Source organism: Lytechinus variegatus, chromosome 12, assembly GCF_018143015.1.
Source record: "Lytechinus variegatus isolate NC3 chromosome 12, Lvar_3.0, whole genome shotgun sequence".
In the NCBI taxonomy this organism is placed as follows: Eukaryota; Metazoa; Echinodermata; class Echinoidea; order Temnopleuroida; family Toxopneustidae; genus Lytechinus; species Lytechinus variegatus.
In genome coordinates, this window is record NC_054751.1 from 33,801,276 (window position 1) to 33,827,577 (window position 26,302).

Consider the following 26,302-nt stretch of genomic DNA (forward strand, 5'->3'; position numbering starts at 1 on the left):
CATAGTCTGATATTTTTATTATTAATTTTTAGTTTGTTTTCCGACTATGTGTTGGTGTCTCTCCATCTTTCTTTGTTTGTGTAAGTACCAATGATTCTGTCATTGTTTGTGAAGGATAAATATGGAAATATTTATCCACAATTTAAAATCTTGTCAATTTTCATCGGTCACATAATTCAGATAATTGGCTTTTTGTCTTTTGCTTGTTAAACATCTCCCCCTTCTCTCTCTCTCTCTCTCTCTTACTCATTCACTCTTAATATCTCCATCCATCACACATTTCTTCTATGTTCTCTTCCACACACGATGTCCCCTCACCTTCTCTTGTGGCCTTCACTAGTATGAGATGTAAAAATACTCTGTACCTTACCGAGTCCTGAAACTCAAATTTGTATACAAAGTGTTTTTTTTCAAGCTGCTAAAATGCCTCTGATTAGTAATCAAGTATTAATACTTAAAAAACAGAGGCGAGACTGCATTTTCTTTTGAGCCCTAAGCCTCATTAGTATGGTGTCTTCCATGACAACATCCAGGGGTGGAAATAACATGCGCCGATAATGAATTATTAAAGGCATCTAGATCAAGGCAAGAGAGTATCGTGGGTTGTTAGAAGTTTTGCCACCATCCTTCTTCCCTCTCGTATTTTTATCTTCAGAATTCTTTAAGAATAGAGAAGACAATTAGTGGTCTACAGAAACATGACTTCTAGTATTTTGGGGCATTGCAAGAAACTAACAATTGATTGCAAGTCCTTGAAATCAATCACAATTTCTTTCATTAATTACGAATTTGCTTTAATTAAGATTTATCTCCTCAGGGTTCCCACGGTCATGGAAAATCCTGAAAAAATAAAATTTGTGGTCAGGGAAATTTTTTGAAAAGTCATGGAATTGCATTTACCTCTTGGCTATGGCAGCTTTCCAGTTTGTCGTTTCTTGCAACTGTCATACTTTGCTATTATAATTGGTGTTCATGATTTCCGTTTTCCCCAGTTTTGTGTCATACCAAATTCTGTATATCTCCCAGGAAGTCATGGAAAGCAGCAATTTAGTCATGGAAAAGTCTTAGGAAAGTCATGGAACCCCGTTTTCATATTCCTGTGGGAACCCTGCTCTTGTGAATTTGAAACTGAAACTTCCAATTGCATTGCAAATATTGTCTTGCTACATGTATACCCTCTTAGACAAATGGTTTTTAAGAGTTTTTCTTAATGATATATCTATATGAAATGTCAATATGACAGAATTTAGCAAATGGTGTGCATATATACTATAAACAAATCTATGATACAGTTGTTGTCATAGAATGTGTTTGAATATTTTTTATAATTTTGTTTGTAGGGGCTAGGTTCATTCTCTCAGACACAACTTATACAAACCCTGCAATTTTCTGAGAGGCAATGTGAAGTAACTGCTTTTTACATGTTAATGGTCATTTAAAACTGCCATTATGTCTCAAGTATTTGGCTTTTTTATATATATACTGTATAGTATAGGATGAAATACTGCTTAGGATAACACCAGATCTACAATCCATGTTACATGAGGGTTGTTGTATCTTTTGCAGCAGACAATTTAAATGCACATTTATGCAAATTTCACATCAAAGTGCCTCTGTCGTTCTCCTGTCACAAGTACCAAGAAAACGGGAAAGCATTTGCAATTCCGTCACCTTTGGTTAATGTCGGCATCTCTCTAGCTTCCTATCTATCGTGTCAGGGAAGGGTATGAATTCTGACACCAGAGAGACGACACTCAATGACCAGGTTCTATTGGCTTCAATCCAAATTATATTGAAGAGGCCCTCTGAAGATTTTTTCTCAAATAGTCGAGGATAGACAGAGAATATCGACAACTTTCCTCCGATAACTTTTTCACTTGGGATAACTTTTTAGCTTTACTGCATTTGGGCTCTGTCATTTGTAATATCTGAACTCTAAAAACACGAAAGGTGAAGAGGGTGAAAACAGATGGTAAGGGCCGAGGAGTGACAACATTGTCCATTCTTATTAAAAACACTTCACTATACTTCTTTCCATTCCTTCATTTTTAAAAGTGTATAAATAGAGATCATTCTAGTTTGAATTATTACAAATATCATTCACCTGATATCATCTTAGCCAATGTATTAAAAATAACTAAAACAGATGGTAGCTTTATGAAACAAGGTTTTGATATTAGGTCTACTAATAATTTGAATATAGGGAGGAAAATTACCAATAGAATAAAAACACATACAAAATGATTGAGCGTATGGTATGAAGGAGCAGCAAACTTTTTCTTTAAAATTTTAATGTATCCCCAAGCAATTAACTTACGACATACGTTTTACTGGTCACCTTTCGTTAGCAGAATAGTACAAGTGGCTGTCGTGATCACAACACTACTCAAAATTGGCAACCAATTAGCCGCTGTGCCTCAGACAAGCCTAGATTTTAATTTTTGATGTCGTTCGAGGTACGGATGGGGGCAAATAAGTATGGAGAAGACCTAACTTGTTTTAATTCTGTATAGCAGCAGTATCGAGGTCACTCTCAAAATGTAATACGTGGTTAAGATAAGAGATGGTTACCAAGATCAGTTTTAATTTACAGTGAGGATCCAAAGCCCAGTATTATTGCTGTCAATCCCTACAAATTAATATTGTTGAAATAATTATGCACAATTTCATTAAAAGTTTATATAACTGCTTGTCATGCTATTTTTACTGCTGACATTTTTAAACAAAACTGATGTTGCATTTTATCTAAATTTCAAGTAAGAAACTCAGATGCTTTCAAGCCTTTTCAAAAATATTTTGTAATTTTTCTAGAAAATTATAATTGACATGATATTGTAATTGTAAATGATTTAAGTAATAATTCAAATGTTTTTTGATGACTATTATTCAAGATTTTGTTTTTACTTTGCTTTGATTGTATTCCCAGCAAGGTATTATCTTTTGTTAATACCTTCTGAAGGTGAATTTCTGATACTTAACTTCAGAACATTATTTTAGTGGTAGCTCTATATTCATCATCTTTTAGAAATACTTTTCATTATTATGTTCAGAGTTAAGGAATATGTTGCCAACTCTTAAAGGTGATAAAAAGGTTTTGATTCGTTGGATTATTGCTTGCCTTGCAGCCAGAGGGCATCAATGCTCTTTCACATGTCAAGCTTCTTCATCTGATTTTAAAGATGAAATCTCTGGATGAGAGAACGGAGGGGGGGTTCACACAAGAGCAAATGCTTCTAATCCCCAACTATAAATGCAATGTCTGCTTGTTTAATGTTTGACCTTGTATTATTGAGTCTCGTGTGAACACACTTGAAGTGTGATGAATTATTCCTTATAACAAATCACAATTGTCATGTAAGGGAGAAGAATTTTCAGAAAATTATTACAAGTACCAGGAGACACAGACATTGCGCGATTTACAGACAAACAAACAGACATAAAAACAGACTTGGGTGTCAATGGGTCAATAGATGTCTTGAAGATTTTGAGACATAGCTTGAGTAGGAAATGGCCACTATAGATGAACTAATAGAAAGACTCGTGAGAGGAAGGAAAATGGACAAAGATTTCTAGATGAATAGGAGAAATTTTTAAAATAGAGAGGATCATTTTTAAAGGGGGAGGGAGGGAAGGGTTAGTCATTGAGGTTAGAAAACGGATAGTGAAGCATTTACTTGTGGATACTCTATGGAGAAAAAAAGAGAAAGCACAGGTTATCTTTATTAGATATGAAACAAGTCATTTCATATTATGATGAGTTCCCTTCCAAACCATCTACATTGAAACATCACTTACAGTAGCAGAAGGTGTGTTATATTTGATTACATCTAATTATCTCCAAGAAAAGCCCTCCAAATTTGTGTGTATTTATTGTGCCTTTAACAAAGCCTTCCAAACCCAAATATTTGGATGAAAGTAGCAGTTTGTATGATTGGTGAGGAATGATATGAATATATGTATAAAAGCTAGAATGAACCTTCCATGTTAAACAATGAATAATCTGGAAGAATTAATTCTGTACCCTGCACTATAGTAACTATTGTTCTATTACGGTCCATCTGTTAATGTTTGAATGTAATTCAATCAATAATAACTTGCTAAACCAAGTGATAAATTTACCAATGTGAACACACACCCAAATAAGGCAGTCTTTCCATTTGTTTTTCTTATTCTATCCAAATGCCATGTTGTTGCTGTAGGCATAGAGGCAATGTCCTTAAATAGTATTTGGGCACTTGTGTAGGCACAATGTATATGTTGTAATCTTTCAAATCTGAATTCACAAGGGTCTGTCTAAACCTGGGCTGATACTCCTCAGAGTAAGATTTTGTGAAGACTAATGCATAAATAATGAGTTCAGAATGAGAAAAATTGCCTACTTCTTGATGTTTTGCCATTGCTTTGGGATTATAAGATGTACAATTTGCATTAAGGTGGGATTATTCTGTATTTTTTGTATATGTGTGCTGCCATTGTTTAATGTTCTCTGTTCTGAACAATTTGTTTTTCTCTCCTTTCATGTATTGTTCTCCAACAGATTCAACAAGAACCCATACCTTGTTTTCTTTTGAAATGACCTTTCAAATAGGTGTTTTCGTTTTCATGTATCTCTCGATAGAGAAAAAGGGGTAAAGAATGCTAGTTCATTTTTAAATCATAAAACAAATGATTGGTATGATACAAAAACATAACCTAATATGTTGAAAATAAATGCCAATATGTTTGCTTCTAAATTTCTTCATGTACTCTTTATATATTTTGTTTATATTTGTATAATAAATCTTTTCTCTTTGTTTTCTCCCTTTTGTTTTTTTCATAGGAATGTCCATCGGGAATGGTTAACGAGGATACATTCAAGACCATCTATTCACAGTTTTTCCCTCAAGGAGGTAAGAAAGAACTCCTTTTCTCAATCACCAATCTTTCCAGAAATACTACTCCCCCCCTCCCCAGCTATCCTTTTCTACTTTCCCAACACCCTCTCTCCTTACCTATCACCATACCCCCCCCCCCTTCTTCCCCCTTCTTAATCTCCCTCTGACCATCTTCCCTTCTGAATCCACATCAAGTCACTTCCTAGTTATCCTTTATCATAGCTTCGATGTCTCAGTCAATGATTTCCTGTGGGTATTGATAATTCTTCCAAGACAGTGCTGCACTTTCCACACCTTGTTGTTTGCTTTAATGCAAATTTGATTGAAAGAAAGAATTCATGAATACCAGAAATGACCAAAATGTTTTTACCTCTTGTTTCCTGTTCTATCGGTTCTATTTTTTGCATCAAGATTGTGTTGCATTTTATCTAAAATGAAACCATATTCCATTCTTCGTTCAGCAATATATTGGGAGGCGAAAAGTTGGTGATTTACAATCCAAATCTTTCACATGTTCAAATTCTGCAAATTCACAAGCAATTGATCACTGAATTAAGAAGAGATAGCAGAGTAAAGAAAACATAATGAATCTAATAATTCTTGTTTTAGTTGATCTTTCTTAATAAAATGTATAGTGCATTTTGAGTCTTAAATTCATGATAATCAAGAGTAGGATTAAATGAAAAATGGCTTGTCATGTGTACATGTACATATAATGGACATATGTGACTGGCCCTTTACCTAAACAACTGAACCAACATTCTTAACATCACATGTTTATTATTCTAATAAATTAATTAGTATCCCTCATTTTGGAGAATAGCATCCCCACTTTGACACTTCATAGTTGTATAAAATCATGTTTTACTTTCCAAACAGCTTAAAGAGATGTCATTCGAGGTCCTAATGCGTTTATGTTCCATGAATCATTTCATCTGAATGTACGAGTATGCCAGTTCGTCATATTACCACTAAGAATCCTGTTCACATATTTCTTTATATCACCATTTACTAAACATCACTTGAAATCAAATTGAAAATCGCTGATACATCTTTCCTTCACAACACTACTTGATTCCCCACTCCATTCTATAACAATATTTCTAGAATATTTCCAGGATTTCAAGAATAATGGAAGCAGCTGGATGAAAGGGCTCTCCTCTTATATTGATGATAATCAAAATGTATGGGATGAAATTGCCCTAATCGAATTTCATTAGGTCCCAAGTACCCAGCAAAGCCAAGGTCCTCCATACATATACTCTATGAGAAGGACCTTAATAAATCATATTTATTTTCTGGGATCCGCTCCAAGTATCTGAGATTTGAATTGCAATAAAGTGACCACGCGCTAGGCTTTAGAAGTATTGGTTTTTATTGCTGAGGTTGTGTGTAGAAAGAAATCCTGACATAAATCACTGTACTTGTATTGGCTTTCCCGTGTTGTGGAGTATCATTTGTTTAGGGTTTTCTGTCAATTCAACACCAATCACAAGATATATGCCTCCCACTGGGCATAATGTATAACTAAAGATACTGCAAATAAGATAAAAATTGACTCGTCTTAGTAAAGCCATTTTTATTTGATATATAAGTTTTACTTTGAATTGTTTTTGATACCCTCACTATATTTCATATTTGTTTGGCAAATATGAATTCATAGTTTCCCTACGTTTTGTTCTTTTTCTGCTGTGATATTTTTAGGGCCCCAAAATTCATGAATTTGTCAAGAATGCGGTGTGACCTGATTCGTTATGCAAAATTGAGATGAAATGCAGGAGAACTAATCTAACCCTTCATCAATTCCAATTCTTCTTTTCTTTTATAAATAGGCCGTTCAATCTCATTGATTATAACAACCAGTTTAATTCTGTCCTATTTCTTGAAGATCAAATATACCTCGACCGTCAACTCATAAGATACCAGAATTCCATGCTCTAAAAGTATGGATTCAGAAATGGGTCACCAGGGATTCCTAGAATAAAAAGCCAATAGCTCACAATCCTCTTCCTATTTCCATTTTTTTATCACCTAGAGTTAACGACTCGTGACCAGTATATATATGGTAGTTAAGCTAACAGGATCCTCAAAGCATATCTATAACTTTGTTGCCATGATAATTGTAGGAGATACTATCAACTAGAATCAGTCCTATATTTTAAAAAAGAAATAATCATCAAGGCATCTGACAAAGATGTAGAATCCTTATGTTATATTTCTATTTCTCTTTTATTTTTTTGTATTGCTTAATACATAATGAGAAACGGCACTTGCCTCAATCAGTAAAGAGTCAGAGGTATATCAATAACCCTATGCTCATTGATAATGAAAAACAATGAAAGCAAATTTGAACAGATGGTACATTCATTATAATTGGTTCTAATGTGGTCTAATTATGAAATTATGTTAATGAGGAAACATGATATCGTCATGGATACTGTGCTAGATGAATGGTTGAAAAGATATAATACCATCCTTAGTGTTCCAGCTTTATGATTCTGTTGGAGAATTGGAGACATTCAGATATAGAACTTAAGAACCCCATTCACATTCACCACTATATAAATTTTTATGGTGAATAGCACTTTGCTTCATCCTTTTTAATGCTTATCATACAGCTGACTAACAAATACTAGTCATTTGAACTAGTTTGTTATTAGAGTGGAATGTAATAGTATTTTTATGATTAATTGAAATTAATGTTGAAGAATAAAATGAAAGTATTTAAATTGACTTTTGAATGAAAACATAACTGAACAAGATAAGCATGGTGATATTCCACTGTATATCATATGCTAACTGTAGATCCATTTGTGCAAAGCCTGTCTATGAGTCATGTCTACTTTTGCAAGTTTTATGAAGGTTCCCATGAATTAGTAATTAAGGGAGAAAGAAACTCTATTTTGATGAAAATATTTAAAAAGATTCTTGGGTAACATCAGTCTTAAAGAAATATGGGAAAATGGATCCTGAATATGATCATTTAATTAGGGAGGTAATTGAACATGATGGAAATCCATTTAAAAGTTACTAGAAGAGCTTTTTTTTTCATTTAAAGCAAGGCAATGAGTTCTAAAAATACTCAATGTCCCTTTGTATTGATAATCATCTGAAGATAAGAACATGATACAGCCACAGTATCTTATAAGGATTCCATGAATTACCCATTTAGTTACTGCCATCATCCAGCATGAAGATAAGAGCTAATAAGAGTGAATGCACAACTGGGAATAAAATAAGAAATGGATCAAAATTAATAGGATTAAATTGGTTGCCATGGTAATATCCTAATGATTGACAAGTCAGATGAGATAGGGCTGAAGCATAGCACATACCAGATAAATTAGGGCTGTGTTCCAAGCTTAATCCAGTAAGAGTTACTCAGTTTAGTTGTATAATCAAGAGCTCTGCGGATTTGATTTAAGAGGAAGATGTAAAATGGGTTTAATTAAATCTCCATTATTCAAATTCAATATCACCACACTTGTTTGCTTGAGTAAAGGCATAGCAGCTGTAACAAAGTTGTGGAAATTATTTTGAAAATATAAAAAATTGTTTGATAAAAAATTGTATGTACTGTGTGCAATGGGCATGAGGCTTTTTATCATTTACTTTTGACAGATTGTTCAATGTAAAATTAAAGTGCAAATGCTTAATTATACCTGCTATTGTCACTAAATTGGTTTTTTAATGAATTAAATTGAAATGTCCTGAAAGATAAAAAGTCTTTAAAAATTGAACTGTCACAAATTGTTTTGACTCCCAATTTAAAGGGATACTCCGGGCTGAATCTATTTATGTCTGAATAGAGTAAACTTTACAGAGCAAAATGTTGTGAGAATAGTTATATACATGTCATCATGAATATTCATTAGATGGGTTCATGATGTCACATCTCCACTTTCCTTTTTCCTATATTTAATATGAAATCATAATTGTTTCATTTATTCATACATGTGTGAATAATGTGTCTCCTTTATGATGAAATAAGTTGCAGCAATGAATATCTAATGCATTAAATCAGTTGTCAATCGATTTCTTTTTTCAGTTCTTGGAGGAAAATTTTGAATAAACCTAATTTCATATAATAGAATACAAGAGAACAGGTGGGGATTTGACATCAAGTTTTTTCATTGAATATACATGAAGACATGCCTAGAACTGTTTCACCGGAATAATTAATGCTCATCTTTAAAATGCCATGCATAACTTTGTTATTCCTAGTCCGATTTTGATCAAGTTTTGTCAGTCTGAGTTTTCTTTATCTGTTTAAATCATATTATTCTCAGCCTGGAATGGTTATATTGTAATGTTGGTATTCATGATAGTGTATCAAGTATTGCCATTCCAGTATTCTAAAGATATCACCACATACATATGGTGTTTATCTTTCTTATATATGATAATGATTATAGTAAAATATCAAGGGTTGTAAAAAAGGGATTTGTAGCAATATTCTACAGAAAGCCTTTGAAAATGGATTCTATATATTGTCATTACTGCCTTAAGCCTCGGAGTCTTGAATGTTATTAAAAATAGGAGCTATCTCCTAGGGGTATAATTTCACTCTGCACAATAGTATAAGAGAATGGAATTTTCTGCAAGATATCATTGCCATATGCTATGCTGTTTTATAAACACCCTGTATCTTGCGTATTTGGTATATGAGTAATCAAGCTCACTTATACTTGTTTAAAAAAATCAAATTGCAACAAATTTGCCTTTAAAGTGATATAATGTAATTATATTCATGATATAGCAGAGGATAAACTTGCCTGGTCAAAAAATTGCATGTCAATAAACTATACAATAGTGTTTAGGTCAAGCAATCACATAAATTCACATTGCAAAGCATGATTTTAATGACTCCAAGCACTGCATAAGTCCAAAATATTACACCTAACAAACTCATAGGCCTAAGTAAAAAAAGGTCTCATTCATTTCAAGTAATGTAAATAGTCAAGATCATGTGATTAAAACAAAAATAATTGTTTTTTCTTTAAAAGCATGTCATAAGAATACAATCATTACAATGACACAGTATACATGTTATAACTGTAGAAATCCTGTATCTACAATGAACATGATGCCCCTTGAATTAATATCACTCCCCCCCCCCCCTCCACCCACCTGCAAATCAAATTAGACATCAGGATGTTTCTTTTTCACCTAATAAACGCCCTGTTTTGATGGATTTGAACACATTTCATTTCCTCAGAAGAAGAGAACATTGATGAGATCTGCGTGTCTGTGTCCTCATCATCTCCATGGAATCCTTCCCTTGATGTATTTTTGATGAGAGGAGGGGAAGGAGGAGGGAGGAAGAATCGATGAGATAACATCACAACATGTCCCCTCCTCTGCCTTGAATGACATTTTGATACAAACATTGCCTCAAACATGAGATGAATGAATGTTGCTAAACGAACAAGCAGGCTGGGTCTGAAGCAAAGTTATAACATCAGGGAAAAATTACATGGGGCTTGTGGTACTTTTGCCCTTGAAATGATCAATCCTGAAATGATCATTCTTGCATTGATAAAACTTATCCGATGTTGTGGTAGGCTGTGAGAAGTAGCTCCTGAATAAAATATTTGAGAATATTCATTTTAAAAAAGCACATGAAAATATTTGGTGCAGAAATACATTTTATGCAAAGTGCTATCTTTCCATCATTGCCTTGGCACCAAAACCAGATTCAAATGACACACAAGCAGTTTATATCAATAAATTTGTGGTCTGGTTTCATTCTGGTTATTACTATTAAAACAGCTTTCAACAGAAAATGTTGATATTACATTGTAAAGCATATTCCCAACTGCATTTTGACTGTTTCTAACCTACCTAATTAACAGCAGCTGATGCTAATTACATAGTCCTTGTCGCATTAATGTTGTCAGAGAAAGTCATGATGATGAATACTGTAATGGACCAGTGATTAAGAAAGCCAACTTCAAAAGCGCCGGGGTATTCCAGAATCTCCTCATTCCTCATCTCCATACCAGAGGTTACTCTTCGGAAGATTGATGATTATTGGCCAGTTGTGTCATTAATGATGGTTACATGCCTTTTTTTTTGTTTCACACAGAAATTACAAAAATGAAGGTTTTTATTTTGCTGAATTGATGAGACAATTTGCAAAAAAATCCTTTCATTTTTATACAAAATGAAAAAAAGAACATATGTGAGGTGATACAACTGCACTCTAAACATATCAAATAATAGGCGAACATTGTACATGTTTGCTCGTTGTAAAGTAAAACATGTTAAATTTCACTGGCCCTGTATTATTTTTCAGACATTTGTGTCTGAAAGATTCTTAAAAATTTTTCTTCATTGGTGAATCTAGCCGGATAAGACAGAATACATTAGAGGGGCTAAAAATTGTGCATAGACAATATTTTCCTTGAAATGGTATTGAACCTAGCCTGGCTAGGTTGACCACTCTCCAGATCAAGGGAAAAAATGTTCAGGGGGCTGGGGGCGATTTAGCCCCCAAAATGATCAAAAGAGCATTGGAAACTAAAAAATAAAAAAAGGAGCTCTGGAAGTCCCCATTCATCTCATTGTTATACCTTATCCATTGTTGCAGATTTAGACAGTGGGTTGTGAAAGGTAGCACCAGAAAAAAAAACAGTTTTTGCCTGCTTCAGATGTCACATTATTAACTACCAAATTTTCTTCATTTCTTTCAGGTTTGATACAGAAACTGCATACTTCTCATGGGAAATAGCTACCAGAACATCCACTCATCTACCCCTGTAGGATGATCACCTGACTCTCCAAAGTGATGCTGATAATGTTGATGAATATGTCGGAAATGTTGTAATTGGCCAGGTTTCAGCTGGTAATTACCTGGGGATGGGGTGATCAAGTAGATGTCATACGAGCAGTTTTCTTCCTAAAATGAGATAACAAAGTCTGTTTATTATGCCTTTTTGTCTTTCCTAGATTCGAGCCACTATGCCCATTATGTCTTCAATTCCTTTGATACGGACCATAATGGTTCATTAACCTTTGAGGTAAGTTTATTGAGTTATCTTCCCAATTTGATCTCCCTTTCCCTTTCTCTCTCCCACACCGTTACACATAACTCAGGATCGGACCACTATGCCCATTATGTCTTCAAATCCTTCGATCTCGATCGTAACGGTGAGCTTTCCTTTGAGGTAAGTTCCAGAAAGTTTGTGCGCCAAACCCCTCGCTTTCCCTACCACGGCATGGAATTCCCTCCTTTACATAACTCTAAAAACGAACACTAGATTTTAAAATTCTCATGTTCAGCTTTATGTACTTCTAAAAGATTAATGACTTGTGAGTATTGCAGTGGTTCCTAGCTTGAATAAACTAAAAAGATATATGTATAAAACAATATATACTCACTCATTTTTGATTATTTTTATCAATGATAGACAGTTGAGAATGTATACAAAAGGGAGATAGCATATTCATGACATGCTAGTTCAGGGTTATAAAAGTGGTCTCAATCATTGACAGCGATAACTGCCTTGAAAGACTCAATTGCGATAATAAAGCTAAAATAAATTTCCAAGTATTCGTGAAAGCTTCCCATGAACTAAGCTGGTAGTTAAAACTTCAACTTTTAATTAATTTTAATTAAGATGTCAGGGGTTAGGATTTTCAACCATTTCATACATTTCAGTTCATGTCCATCTTCGAAATAATGCATTAAAAATGAAATTTTCACTTATCTCTACTCTTTCAAATATTTTAATTTGTCAATTCGTAATGCAGTCCTTTGTTGATTAAGATCCATAGCAAAATTAGATTTCTGTCCAGAGTTTTACAAAAATGCTTTAATTGTAAATGTTTATTTTTCTTACAAAAATTTAACTAGTCCAAATATTTTCTAGAAGAAATTGGCTTAGATCTTGAGATAGAAAGTCTTCCAATGATTTCAGTCTTTAGTCCCACAATTTAATAGGTCCTAAAAAATAGCATACTCGGTCCGTTCTGTACAAGACTTTCTATGCTTTCTCTATCTCTTCCTATCCTTAGTCCCATGCACTCTCCTTTCTGCTTGCCTATTCTCTTTTAAACTCTCCGTCTTGATTCTTGCATTAACTCATATTGTTTGGCCTTGTTCATGCAATACTGGTAAACCATCTTTCATCAAATATGAAATGAAATGGAATGAGAATTAAATGCAACCTACCAGAAATATAAACTTGGGTGAAAAATCTAATTGTGCTTAGAGATTTTCTTCAATCATATTTACTTGCCTGCTTCATTGAGAGTTTGTTATGCAAAGTGCAGTATTCTGATCTTAATTTGTTTGTGTCTTCTGTATTATTTTGAGGTGGTTTATCACTATGTGTATGAACAAAGTTTTGATAAAAAAGTTTTTCTGCCGTCATCATATCATGTCAACTTATTTCTTGATGTATGCTACTTACAGTGCTTCTTTAAATCGTGTATATTCCGTCATATAAATGAATATTAGATAGTGGTGTCTGCTAAGTTTTCTCAAATGAAAAGAAAGCCTCACTCTCGAGTATTGACATGCTGCTAAGCCACTCCAATTCTTGTAGCCCATCTTCTAGAAATAGAAATGTGATATTGTCTGATGAGAACTTGGAAGATAGAGTAGATTTGATGTCGATTCAAATTATCAGAGAAATACCCCATGCAGTTGCTTTCGTTAATTTTTTAATAAATAAGTTAGTCCATTCCCTCCCTCCCCCATCCCTTTATCCACTCTCCAAGCTATCATTTCTTAGAAACACTTGTCCTTGAATTTCTTCTTTTCAGAAAATTGCATAAGAAGGGAAGTTTCATTGATAAATGACATGAATTCAATCATCAGTATAGAAATACATTGTTTGTTCCTGGCTAACAAATATTAAACAGGGATAGTGAACTCCCGATCCAAAATGGGTCACATTTCATCATCATTGACAACAACATCCCTAGAATGCATCAATCATCTGAAAAGAACTCATTTCTGTCTATATTTGATCTTTAGAAATAGGAAAGGATCCCTCGTCCGTCCGCTTGCATGATGTTTGTTCAACCCCTTTTCACTCAAAGAAATCTCAGCAGGCAGACACCGCCCTCTCCTGTTGTATTCCTTCGATGTAAAAACTAGATAGAGGAGCTTACATGCAATAACACTGACAAACATGTTAGAAGAGATTGTGTGTGTTTGTGCATGTTTTTTAACAATGACGGATAACTCTAGTACTTGAAATTCAGATGGAAATGGGAGGCACCAAGGCCTTTGTAGCGTTTCTACAGACACTATGAATCAAATACTTCCGTCTAACTCTATTTGATTGATAAGATGCAAACAGGGCAAAGAATTAAAGATGGGAAAGCTTTTCTTTCTATTTTTTAATTTTACATGAACTTAGGCCTATAATTGTGCAGGTGATACAAATTAATTGCTTATCAGATAAATTAAATCTAAGGGCAATGTTTCATTTCATTATGATAAAAGTATAGATTTCCTGACAAGATTTGGAGTGGTGTATTGCTTTTGCTTGTAACATTTCCATAATTAATTGCAAGATTTTGTGTAAACTAAATTTGTTGTATGCATTGGTAACAAATTTTTGTAATAATATCCAGCAATGAATTTACTACCAGTATTAAGATATAATCTAATATCAGTTATTAAGGGAGCTATTAAGAACAAGAATGAGGAAAGACACCTTTGCAAAAACTTTATTTTAAGTCATACCTTTTATTCATAAAAATTCAAAGTACTTGTACTGGTGTATATTCTGCAATTAAACTAGCACAAACAGTGAATAAATCAGACACAACCTTACTCCTCAAACAAATTTAAGGAGATAATCTAGCTTAATAATATACAGAGTTAAAATTTGGACATCATGGAATTGAATCTAAATCAGGTAAATCATTGACATTATTTCCCAAGAAACACATACGCAATTACAATTTTAAAGCCTAGCAGGTAAGTAAGTATCATGTGATATTGCAATAAGGGTTAGTTATAGTAACTGCTCATTTCTGATATTACAAAACAAATGTATTTAGGCATTTTGGGCCAAATTTAGTGAAAGAATTCGCCAGGTTAAAGAATCAATTGTTTATTATTTATATCATTTCCCTCCCTGCATTTAATGTGAAATCAAGAACTATAAGACTGGTCAACAATATGCCAGAAGTCATGATCAATTTTATTCTTGCAGACTTGACCAATCAGAGGATATGGGTCATTACAATAATTACTATTAACAGAGACAGCCTTCGATGAGTTTCTGGCTCTCAACAGACAATATCATTAAAAGTGCTCAAACCGTCTCCTTATGATATTATCCCTTAATTACAATTTAAAGGCCTTTATGCGCTCGAGGCATTTCGTTCATTCGAAATCTTTAATTATAATTGCTTTACTTTGAATGTCTTTATTTAATCAACCTTTTCAAGCATCTTTGCGTTTCTATCTTTGACTAATCTTTATCCCCCGTGCAGGAGTTTGTACAAGGCTTGTCAATACTAGCAAGAGGATCATTACAAGAAAAGTTAAACTGGGCCTTTAATCTCTATGATATCAATAGGGATGGCTACATAACCAGAGAGGTAAGTACATACTGAATGTTCTATAAGGACAGGCTTTGATGGATATGACAAGTATTGTCTAAATAAGATCATATGATGAGGACAATGCATGATTGTCTGAAAAGAAAGTCCATTGTTATCGTAACTATTTTTGAAAAATTCATGACAAGCCAGGAAGTGGCTTTGCAACACAACCATATAAACAAATTTAAAATAAAGATTAAATTAAATTTTGTGTTTGGTTAGTATCATCAAAATTCAATCATGAAACTGGACTTACAGTGTATTTATTGAGGACCTGGTTTTATGGTCTGTTAAATTTATTGTACATCATGAAAAAGTACAGAAAAAGATTGAAAACAAACATCTACCTGGGAATAGTGTTTTTCATGATTAGATAGATAAAAGCATCAAGAAAGGTAATTTGTTTTTTCCTGTTAAGAGTATCGGTAATTACATCTAAATTGCATTTTATGAAGACACTCTATCAAAAAGATTCACCTGGAAACGAGGTCCATCTAGCTCTCAATTTATACATTTAATTACAAGATTAAATCAGATTACCCAAACTACGATCTCGAACAAATTCTAAATTGAATTTCCAATCTGCTCTAAAATTCAGGTAAATGAGGTATGTTTTAAAACGCCTTATCCTAAATTAGCTCCCATTTATTGATTATCATGTACAATAAATGATGAGTAGGTTCGAAGGTTTGAAGTGATAAACGATACACTGTGAAAAGGTCACCTCTTTTCTTGGATGAATTGTACCTAGCTGATAGGGTGTTTAGTAGCTTGCTTCCTAATTTGCTCTTTTCATGTCTCATATATACAATTTTTTTTCTTACCTGCAATTAAGCAAGCAAGAAAGTATTAAAACATTAAGATTATGTATACTGTTTGGTATTTGATGATCGCGCTTCCCTGCTGGAAATATTAGTGGGGTCACAGTGTGTATGTACAAATTATATGAAGATGCATGTGATTCAGTTTTATAATGCTAAAATACCACTGTGAAGATAATATCACACTGTAGAAACTTCCACAGTATAAGCGTGTACAGTATGTTTACGCAGTGGACTTGGACATTTTAGCAGTCTGAACATACACTGCAACACTCTGTTGTTTCCAGCATGGAGGTAAAAAGGATGGAGTGACAACAGAATGCAAATTGATTCATGTAGCTTCCGATTTCTAAAGGGAAGAAAAGAATACTCAGGTGCACTGTAACCTTTAGTGGCAACCTGTGTTAAAAATAGGTAATTGCAAATATTTCCAATTTTATTTCATCATATTACCCACATGACAAAATATCTCTCAAAGCCTTATCCTTATGTTCTGAAATTGGGCAAAATATTGTATAACAGTTTCAAAATGTGAAAAAACTTCTAAATTTGACAAGTTTCACATCAATATTTTACATATTTCCACTGTGGCATCAAATGTGCACTGTAAAAACTGTGGTGTTAAAACTGACACCAATTGGTGTTAATAGAGGACCACACCCTGAGGTGTTAAAATAACACCCTAGAGATTGAACGTAACACCAAAATGTGTAAATGTAACAACCATAGGTGTTGTAATAACACCTATAGGTGTAAAACTAACACCACTAATTTAACACCGGCGTAAAATAACTGGTGTGGTCCTCTATGTACACTGGTTAACACCACAGTTTTTGCTGTGTGGCTTTAAATGAAACGAGTGAGATAGCACTCCTTCCATTTTTAACCTCCATGTTGCCAGCAAGCTTCATTCTCCTTATTTGGGACCAAAGGTCAATAAATTGAACAAAATTTCTCATAAAATAGGGTAAAAAACCAGCTGTGCATTTGTGGTTCAAATGATATGAACATGGTCCTCTATCAACAAGCTATCACTAAGCAAGTCCAAACGACAGGTGTCATGGGATAGGATTGTAATGATAAAATCAGAGAAGAGAACTAATGGGATAATGATTGCTCTTAATGACATCAAGAATTAAAAAGACATCCATGTTGCATTCAGTTCCCAGCTGAGGCTATTTTTATTACATTACTCTTTCAATCACTTTTATTTATATCATGGTTTAGGGATAATGATGTCATTCACATCAAAATAAGTGTCATAATTGGTCGTGAAATATTAAGTATTAACGTACAAAGCAGTTTTTTTTAATACTCTCTATAAATAAGGTAGAGAAGATTTTGTTTTCATAGGTTTCAGGAATTCCTATACATTTCAGACTTAAGTGTGAAATGCATGAACAGAAAGAAGGAAATGGAATTGATTTTCTTTTTGACATGTCTGAGAAGAGAGGGGGGGCTACAGGCCTCTTGGGAACCGAGACTTGGAAATTGAAGTTTTAAATAATGCCTTCTTTGCACTGGTCTGAAGAAAAAATGCTTCAAGGGAAAGCGTTCTCATGCTAACCTAACTGTATATAGAAATACCAACATAATCATAGTGAATGTCTCTTCAAGTTTATTTGACACTGTTCCTTCTGTTGATCATATCTTAATACCATCCAGAAGGAAAACAAGATTTATTACAATTTGTCTATTAAACATTTGGTTAAGTGATATATTTCCATTGAAATTAATTTCTATGGAGTATATTCAAGTGCCCAAGTTTTAGATCTGTTTTCCAAATAGGCAGAGGGTGTTGCTATTAAGATTTCTGAAGGATGAAAGAATAGAATGATCCCAAATAATCATTCAAATATAAACAGAGTTGCATTGCCCCCCCCCCCCCCCCCCCATCTTATCCAGAGTAGTATTAATCTTCTTCTTTTTTCACACTTCTCTCTTATCTCTTGTTATGAAGCCTTACATTTTCCTTTATACTTCATATCTCTGCTGGGATTTTTTTATGCCACCGAATTTAACACATTTGTATTTTAAACAGTATCGTCTTACATCATAAATCAAGTCATTGGCTAGAGATGTATTGGTTCAGGATCTTATATTACTTTCCAAATGTGGCTGAACCCAATTACTCCTACCGTTTCATGTTTGTGATTGAAAGTTGATGAAACCAGTTCTCTGGTTTTTGTTCCTATAAAATGAAAAGAAAAAAGGTTGTCTAATGTCCCTTTGAAAATAAAAATAAACACTGGGTCATATTACGAATCTCTTATTTATCGCTCTGATCCTTATGAATAATTTGCAGAATTTCACAAAGGATTCTGTTGCAATGGTTGACTTTGAAATTCTTCAATTTCTATAAGGACCATCGCAATCTTACAACCAGTGATTCATCCCTCTAGAAATTGCTGCAAACAAGGGTCATCAAATTTCATTTCTACTGTTACTCATGATCAGTTTTATCTCACTCTTACCATTTAACTGGAAAAAACAACATAAACACGTCAATTATCAGCATCAATTTTAACAGCCAAAACAGAATCCAAACAAATATTTCTTAAAAAGAGGAACATTTCTTCCCTAAAAATTAAATCGGCAGGAAAGGTTTTAGCTGCTTCATAAGCAAAGACTACTAAGGAGAGAATATGTACCATATACTTTGTAGTTCAAATTATAATAGTTTGGCAAAATCCTTCTTGTTTTCTATCTTTACAACATTTCAAGCGAACCCTTAACTAATGATATCTTGTTTGAAAATAAATCGCATGTGACCCTAACAGTTCAGCAATGCACCTTCCCAGTAGTGTGGCATTTACCTTTGAACATTGTCACCATCTAACTCCTAGGACAGCCAGGTCTACCTATCAAAGATAATCGTTTGTCAGCAGGGGGCGTCCTATCAAATTGGGTCATCCAATCGCAGCTCATTTAGGCTCCCTTAGTGGTATCAAGCAGGATCTCTTTAAATCCACTTCCAAGGCATCATGTCTTACTAGCTCACATGCTCTTAGAGATGCTGTAAGATCCTTGCAGATACTTTGATGAACAGAAAGTGGCTAGATGACCCATAGTTTACACTGATAATATCTACCTTATTTTCTACATTCCCTTATTGTATTTTTTTTGTCTACTCCATACCTCAAGGACCTCTTAGCCTCATCTTTAATATATTGGTGTGATCTCAGACACAAACAACCTGCTTGCTCTAACTTTTCCCAGGAGTCCTTATATGTTCCACTTTGCAGCACCCTAACACCCCCGTTCATCATTTTGTCAGGTTTAATGTGACTGAGAGGATTTTTAACACATACATAAATAGCATAGAGCTTACATGGCCAGAGGTCTGCTGGAGACGGTGGCCTAAATGCATATAAATCAGTTTGGAGATTGGTCCTATTGGGTTTGCCAAGTAGTAGAAAATGTTACAGCCACAGAGACTAACATGAAGGAATGCATTTTTTGAAAAGAGCTCTAGAATAATTCAGACTGTTGTGATAGTTAAGGTGATGAAAGTGAAGATATGTGGCAGAGAAAGCAGAGTAAACATCATTTAAACACCCCCATATGGATTTGCCCCCCCCCCTTAGAAAATCATTGGATGAGTTCAGACAGAAGAGGGCAGCATTCACTTTTAAAAAGTTGGTGTGATTCACCAGCAATTTGCTTAGACTTTTTTTTGGTTTCTCAAAGCAACTTTGCCTGCATTGCCTCTTTTTTAATAGTTTAGCTGGTGGATATAACTGACTGTTCTGCCTAGAAATCAATAACAAACTACTTGTTAAAAACAAATAAGAGTTAAATAATTTAGAGATGACATTCTCAGTATATTCTATTACATATATTATTAATATGTGCTTCCGGTCAGCTACTGGAGATAACCTAGCATTTTTGGCCTTTAGATTATTCTCCCATTATTTCTATGCATACAAATAATGTGAAAAATGTGAAGGAGTCATTTCTTTGTTAGTTATCAGAGATTTTTGTTTCCTTCTTTTGCAGGAAATGTTAAATATAGTACAAGCTATCTACGATATGATGGGTAAATACTCCGAGCCAACGGTAGAAGATATCTCACCGGTAGAACACGTCGAAAGAGTCTTCCAGGTTAGTTCATCTTCTACTTAATGAGGTCAGGGGCACCATGACAGGGGTTACCCCCCGCCCCCAAAAAAAGAAAAAGAGTGTATAAAGAAGAGTAGCGAAAAAGGGAAACTGAGATATACTATATACCCCTGATAAGTTAATAATATTCATTTAAGGAAAAAGGTAATCTCATTTTTATGTCATTCTTGTAGGCCGCTCCAAATCCCCATTTTCCATCAAACTACATTGCTACCTCCCTTGGACAAGATACCAAGAATTTTTCATGAAGGGAAGTAGCTTCTTCTGCGGCAAAGAGGTTTTTTTTCTCTAATCGAGTGCAATATATATTGGTACTTTGTTACATAATATGATAAAAGTAATCACCATGTATCATATCATTACTATTTATTCTTCAAATAATATAGCATTAGTATTGAATTATTTCTATCACTGATTTTTTTAATGGTAAGCTTACAAAAAGACTTTGATATAAATAAATACATCAATAAATGGTGTTGATGACAATGTTATCTTTAATTTTGTCTTAAGAAAGAAGCAAAGTAATTTGAATAGTTTTGAATCCTATGTTCTGGATACTATTTTTTTCTACAGAAAATGGATATGAACAGAGATGGTGTAGTTTCAATGGATGAGTTCATTGATTCATGTAAAAGAGTGAGTATTCACTATTACCCTTTTTAGACAGGCTAAAATTTCCTTAACCCCGTACTATTGGTGGGGCTAAATGGCAATTTAGCCCCACCTATAGTACGGGGTTAAGCTTAGCCCACTTTCGTTTTACACAGCGTTTTTGCAAAGTGGGCTAACCCCACCTATAGTACGGGATTATTTGGCCCTGCAAAAAAGCAGGGTTATCCCACCAATTGCGGTGCTAAGAGCAATAGTACGGGGTTAAGATCGCATGTGTAAAACGAAAGTGGGCTAAGCTTAAATAGTACGGGGTTAAGGAAATTGCGAGTGAAGCACTTGTACTACGAATGATCGACAAAAACCACTAGTCCGGGGTTAGCGAGTTTCGTGTGTAAAAAGCAAGCATTCCTTATCCGGGGTTAGCAATAACAATTTGGCATGTGTGAAAAGGAAAAAAAATAGTACGGGGTTAAGGATAGTACGGGGTTAGCGATAGTCCGGGGTTAAGAAAATCCTGTGTAAAAAGGGCATATTATAGTTTAACATGAATGACGCGATAACTCAATCAGTAAAGCACATGAGGCAAAACCATTATTGGAGAAGGCAAACCCCTGTTGCAAACCATGGAATACCTTAATCACCCCAGGCCAGTTATTTAAGTATCTAAACATGTATTTATTGACCTCGATGGATTCAAAAAAAATAAACCGCAATTACATGTGCAGTGCGCCGATTCGAGCAATTGCATGCATTCATTTTTATTTCTCTTTGATAGTTTCCTTATATCGGGGCCAGATTTCTTCATTCAAAACTGAAAACAGAATTACATTGAAGTTCAAAATGATTCTGAAAGGCCTACTACAGGCAGAGCTGCTCTGACGTAATATCACAGCTGTTGTTTATGGTCCAACACTCGGGCTTGCGCCTGCGGAGGAGAAATGTTACGTAATTCAGGGTTGATAGCGCTTGGGAATAAAATATCTTGGTTCCTCCATTTAGGATTTTGTTATCGGGATATAGGACCATAGCATTACGAAAATTTCCCGTTTGATTCTCGACCTCACTTCGGACTGCAAACTGCGGTTTCATACCCCGATTTGCGTTTGGAATATCTCAAACAACTTTTCCAACCCCCGATAAACCCATCTTGGCCAGGTAATCCCCTTGTCTCGATTTCACCACCACGGGCCAGCTAAATGAGCGTTGAGCCAAGGACGAAATGATAAACAACGCTGTGCTATTACGTAAGACTTGTCTGCCTGTAGAAGGATCTTCGGAATGAAATTATTGTATTCGATATTAATCACGTTTTCAAAGGCATATTACATTCAGACATCCAATACTAGTCCATTTTCAATTTCGAACGAAGAAAATCGACCTTGAAATAAGGAAAGTAAGCGAATAAAAATTACGGTATGCTTAGCATGCAAGGACCGCGATGCATGCATAGTTTCTGTCCGTCCAGCAAGAAAATGGGTTCACTCGCGCAATGATACAGTCTTAACGTTCGAAAAATAGAATGGCATACCAACATACAAAGTATAATAATCATGCTGCTGATATGCACAAAAATATGAAATCATTATTTTTTTTACCCCAAAGTCTTATTCATAATTTAAATACAAACTATGCCTGTAACTATTTTTTTAATCGCAAACGTATTATTGCACCATACGTGGTTCTCCGGTAAACTGCCCATGTGTAGAAAGGGGGTGGATGAAGAAAATAAGTCTAGAAAGAAAAGAATTAGACAGCCAGACAGAGAGAAAGAAGGAAAGAAAGGAAGGAAGGAAGAGAGAGAGAGAAAGAAAGAAGGAAAGAAAGAAAGAAAAAACTTTCTATCAACGCGTGTATACATCCATGCGCTCGCCGGAACTACACACATTGCAATCTATCGTGTGTGGCCCCCTGCTGTGACCGTAGATGCTGGGGTGAATTATCTTCGGACCGAGGTCAAGAAACAGGTGTTTCTATACTTAAATTTCATGCTTGAGGGCAATAGGATTTGTATTACTGGGAGAAGATATTTGATGATAAGGAAAAATGGGGTATACAGCCCTCAAACGCGAGATTTTCGTCATGCAAAGCCATGAGCTAGTGTGACGAATCTGCAACAAGGGTTTGATGTAATGCAGGGTTTCAGATGCCAGTGACTCGGGTTCGATCCCCACTAAGTGCGCTAGTGTCCTTATTACCAGGTCCATCGGAGAGGCCTTACCCGGGGGGGCCACTTCCATTCACGAGTGGATACCATGCGCGACCAAGGGGTCTCGAAAAGCACCCTAAACACGTAATTTCCATATTCTGAAAATGAACCCCTTAACAAGTATTGGCGTGTAAAACCCTACCCTTAACAAGTATTGGAAACAAAAACGATACTCTTAGCAAATATTCCCAGAAATGGACCCCTAAACAAGTACAGGAATGTTTTATTGTTACGGTTCCTTCGGTCGTCGGCTTTACCTTATTTGGTTACGACCCCACTTCTACACCTCGCGCAAATCGGACTCTAAACACGAAGTGTTGGGGCAAAAATGACATCCTTTATAAAACATTTTAATTTTGTTTTATCATCCCCGCAAATTAGACCCTAAACACGTAATTTTCCTAGCGAAATAGATACCCTTTTTTCACTATTTTTGTGTTTTTGGCACCCTTATCACGTTACGTACGTAACGTGCCCTATCGTGAAAAAGACATCCTTTTTACGTGTTTTTTTGGTCGCGCATGGTATCCACTCGTCAATGTAAGTGGCCCCTCCGGGGGCCTTACCAGGTTTGGGAGATGACCACTGCCCAGATCTGACCTGCGGTTTTATACCTGTTTTGAAAGCAGCTCTGCCTTTAGTAGGCTCTTCAGAATGAAATTATTGTAGTTTTCAAAGGCATGTTGTATTTTGTTAATTTGTTTTCAATTTCGAACGAAGTAAATCGGGCCCGAAATAAGGAAACTATTAAAGAGAAGAAAGATATGTACACACATCCACTTTCATTTTGCGTATGGCCCCTCCTGTCACTGCAGTTTAGTTCTTATTGGACCCATCGAGGTAAAGAAACACATGATTAGATACTTAAATAACTGGCCCGGGGTGATTAAGATTTTCATGGTTCGAAACTGGGGTACATCTCTTACAATAATTTTGCATCATGGGACTTAAAGCTGTCGGTCCTCTGGTTGCTTGCTTACAAGCATTCATTCATTCATGCTTTCTTAGCTACCAGTTAAAAAATCACCCATTTACCATCAATTCTACAGATTCAGTGAATTTAGGATAATATGATTTGATTTAGAAAATTTAGTCAGAACAAATAGTGAAATGTGTGAAAATACTTCTATTTAATTCAGAACAAAAATGAAATATTTATGCCATATAATTCCACAAGCAATAGATTTAAGTTTCAAAATAGATTCAATTTATCTTCATTTTCATCTTTATGTTTAGTTGAATTTAAATTGTTATAATAAAGTTCATCACTCATCATGGTAGTTAAAATGATATTATTTTCAGCTACTGATCTTTGGAATCTATTTCATTTGTGCACTTAACAAGCTCAGAAGACAGTGTTTTTATTCCATTTTGTTAATATTTTTTGTTCTTTCTAGGACGATAACATCAAGAAGTCCATGCATGTGTTTGACACGATCTTATGATCTGCACTGGCGCCCTCTTTGGTTCAGCTGATGAAATGTTTGAACATTGGATGAGCAAGGAGAGACATCCTCCAGACTTATTTTTAATACAACATTAGGAGCAAAAACTTTCACCATTATATCGTCAGACTCTTTGCAAGATTTTATACATCCTTGTCCCCAAATCAGTTGATCATGTGACATCGCATCTAGCTTCTGATTCGTCCGCTGCACAACTAGTTCTGTAAAAAGGAATTCAAATCCAAGCAGTGATTGACCAATCTAAATCTAAGTAAAACTGAAAATAAACGACGCATAAAATCATCTATTGATTAAAATTGTAATCGGGTGAACTTTTACCGACAATATTTTACTGGATTTTACTGTATTAAATTGTTTGGTCTTTGATATCAATACCATGGTTAATTTATATTCATATATCGCGATGGTTCCATTCTGCAAAAGAAAAGCATGCTGATTGTTCAGTTCTATTGGAAAATAAAATTTGCATTATGAATTATCCAGGATTTTATTGAAATGAATTCAGTATCTTCATGATTTACCCACCTCATAAGTTGAAGTGAAACTGAGTAAGTTTAGTGCTTGCGCACATATTAAAGATCTTACCTATCTGCTGAAAGTACATTCTATGCATAGCAAAATAAAAATTAAATATCATTACAGAAAAGGAATTTGTAAAAGATCTTTTTACGTAGTAAAATTCTCCAATTGTACTTATTGAAAAGACACATCTTGGCCCAACTATCAATTTTAGCCTGAAGTGTCCTTTCTTACTTTGTACAAAAACCTCTTTGCAGTTTTTCTACTCTCTGTGCTGTATAGACTGCTGCGCCAGTCTTTTCTTTGAAAAAAAAATTGCCTGTATCCTGCGGGGGTATATGGTGAAAATGCAGTGATAGTGAAACAAAGAGAAACAAAGAGCATGGATGCTAGTCTAATCATTCTTGAAGAATTGAGGGAGGGGAAGAACTCTACTGTCTTGATTTATACCGGTGCTATATCAAAGAAATTCTTTATTGAAGGTGAAGCTGGTTTTTACTACATAATACCTGTATTATACGAGATAGGGAATGTTATCACTAGTAAAAGAGTACTAGTACAATGCATTTTGATAACTTGTTATAAGGATTAGATGATTAGCATAATAGGTAAACGATTAGGTTTATTGGGACAGTTTAAATTTGTGTAGTATTGGTGATATCTTTGATAACTACATGAGCTCCAAATGCAAGATAGATAAATTTGGTGAAAGCAAAGTTGGAAGACAATCCTATTTCTTGTTGATTTTAAAACATGTAGCTACTCTGCATTGCAAGACTATGTTTTTGTCATTTGAAATAACAGTATGAATTGATGTATGGTAAAATTTCTCCCTGAAAATTTAGGTGTTTGGAGCAAATAATTAGAAATTTACCAGAACAAGTTTTTATGCTTGCCTTGCCGAAATTAAAATGCAAGTTCTATAGTTTGCCATTATTAATGCGGGAACTGTTTACTAACAATAACTCTTTCATAAATCAATGTTTCCTCATTCTTTTTTTCTTCCAAATATGTATAGGGGAGACCGGGGTTAGTTGGAACATACAAGTTGAAACATTGTAATTTTCTTTAACGCCTGTAAAGTAAATTTATGCAATACTGCCCTCAATT

General features: G+C 34.6%; 1 protein-coding gene across 2 annotated transcripts in view; it reads left to right on the top strand.

The window, feature by feature from the left end:
* LOC121424775 (Kv channel-interacting protein 4-like) overlaps positions 1-25,980 on the top strand; it is a 58,655-nt gene extending 32,675 nt beyond the window's left edge. Inside the window, exons 3-8 of one of the 2 annotated variants that reach the window (XM_041620549.1) lie at positions 4,820-4,889; positions 11,973-12,043; positions 15,336-15,443; positions 20,267-20,371; positions 20,963-21,025; positions 24,605-25,980. In XM_041620549.1, the coding sequence (XP_041476483.1) occupies positions 4,820-4,889; positions 11,973-12,043; positions 15,336-15,443; positions 20,267-20,371; positions 20,963-21,025; positions 24,605-24,652 (465 nt within the window). In that variant the 3' untranslated portion in view covers positions 24,653-25,980. Of the gene's footprint in view, positions 1-4,819; positions 4,890-11,825; positions 11,897-11,972; positions 12,044-15,335; positions 15,444-20,266; positions 20,372-20,962; positions 21,026-24,604 lie in introns of both variants that reach the window. The other variant, XM_041620548.1, reaches the window with a different exon arrangement.
* Positions 25,981-26,302: the final 322 nt, after the last annotated feature.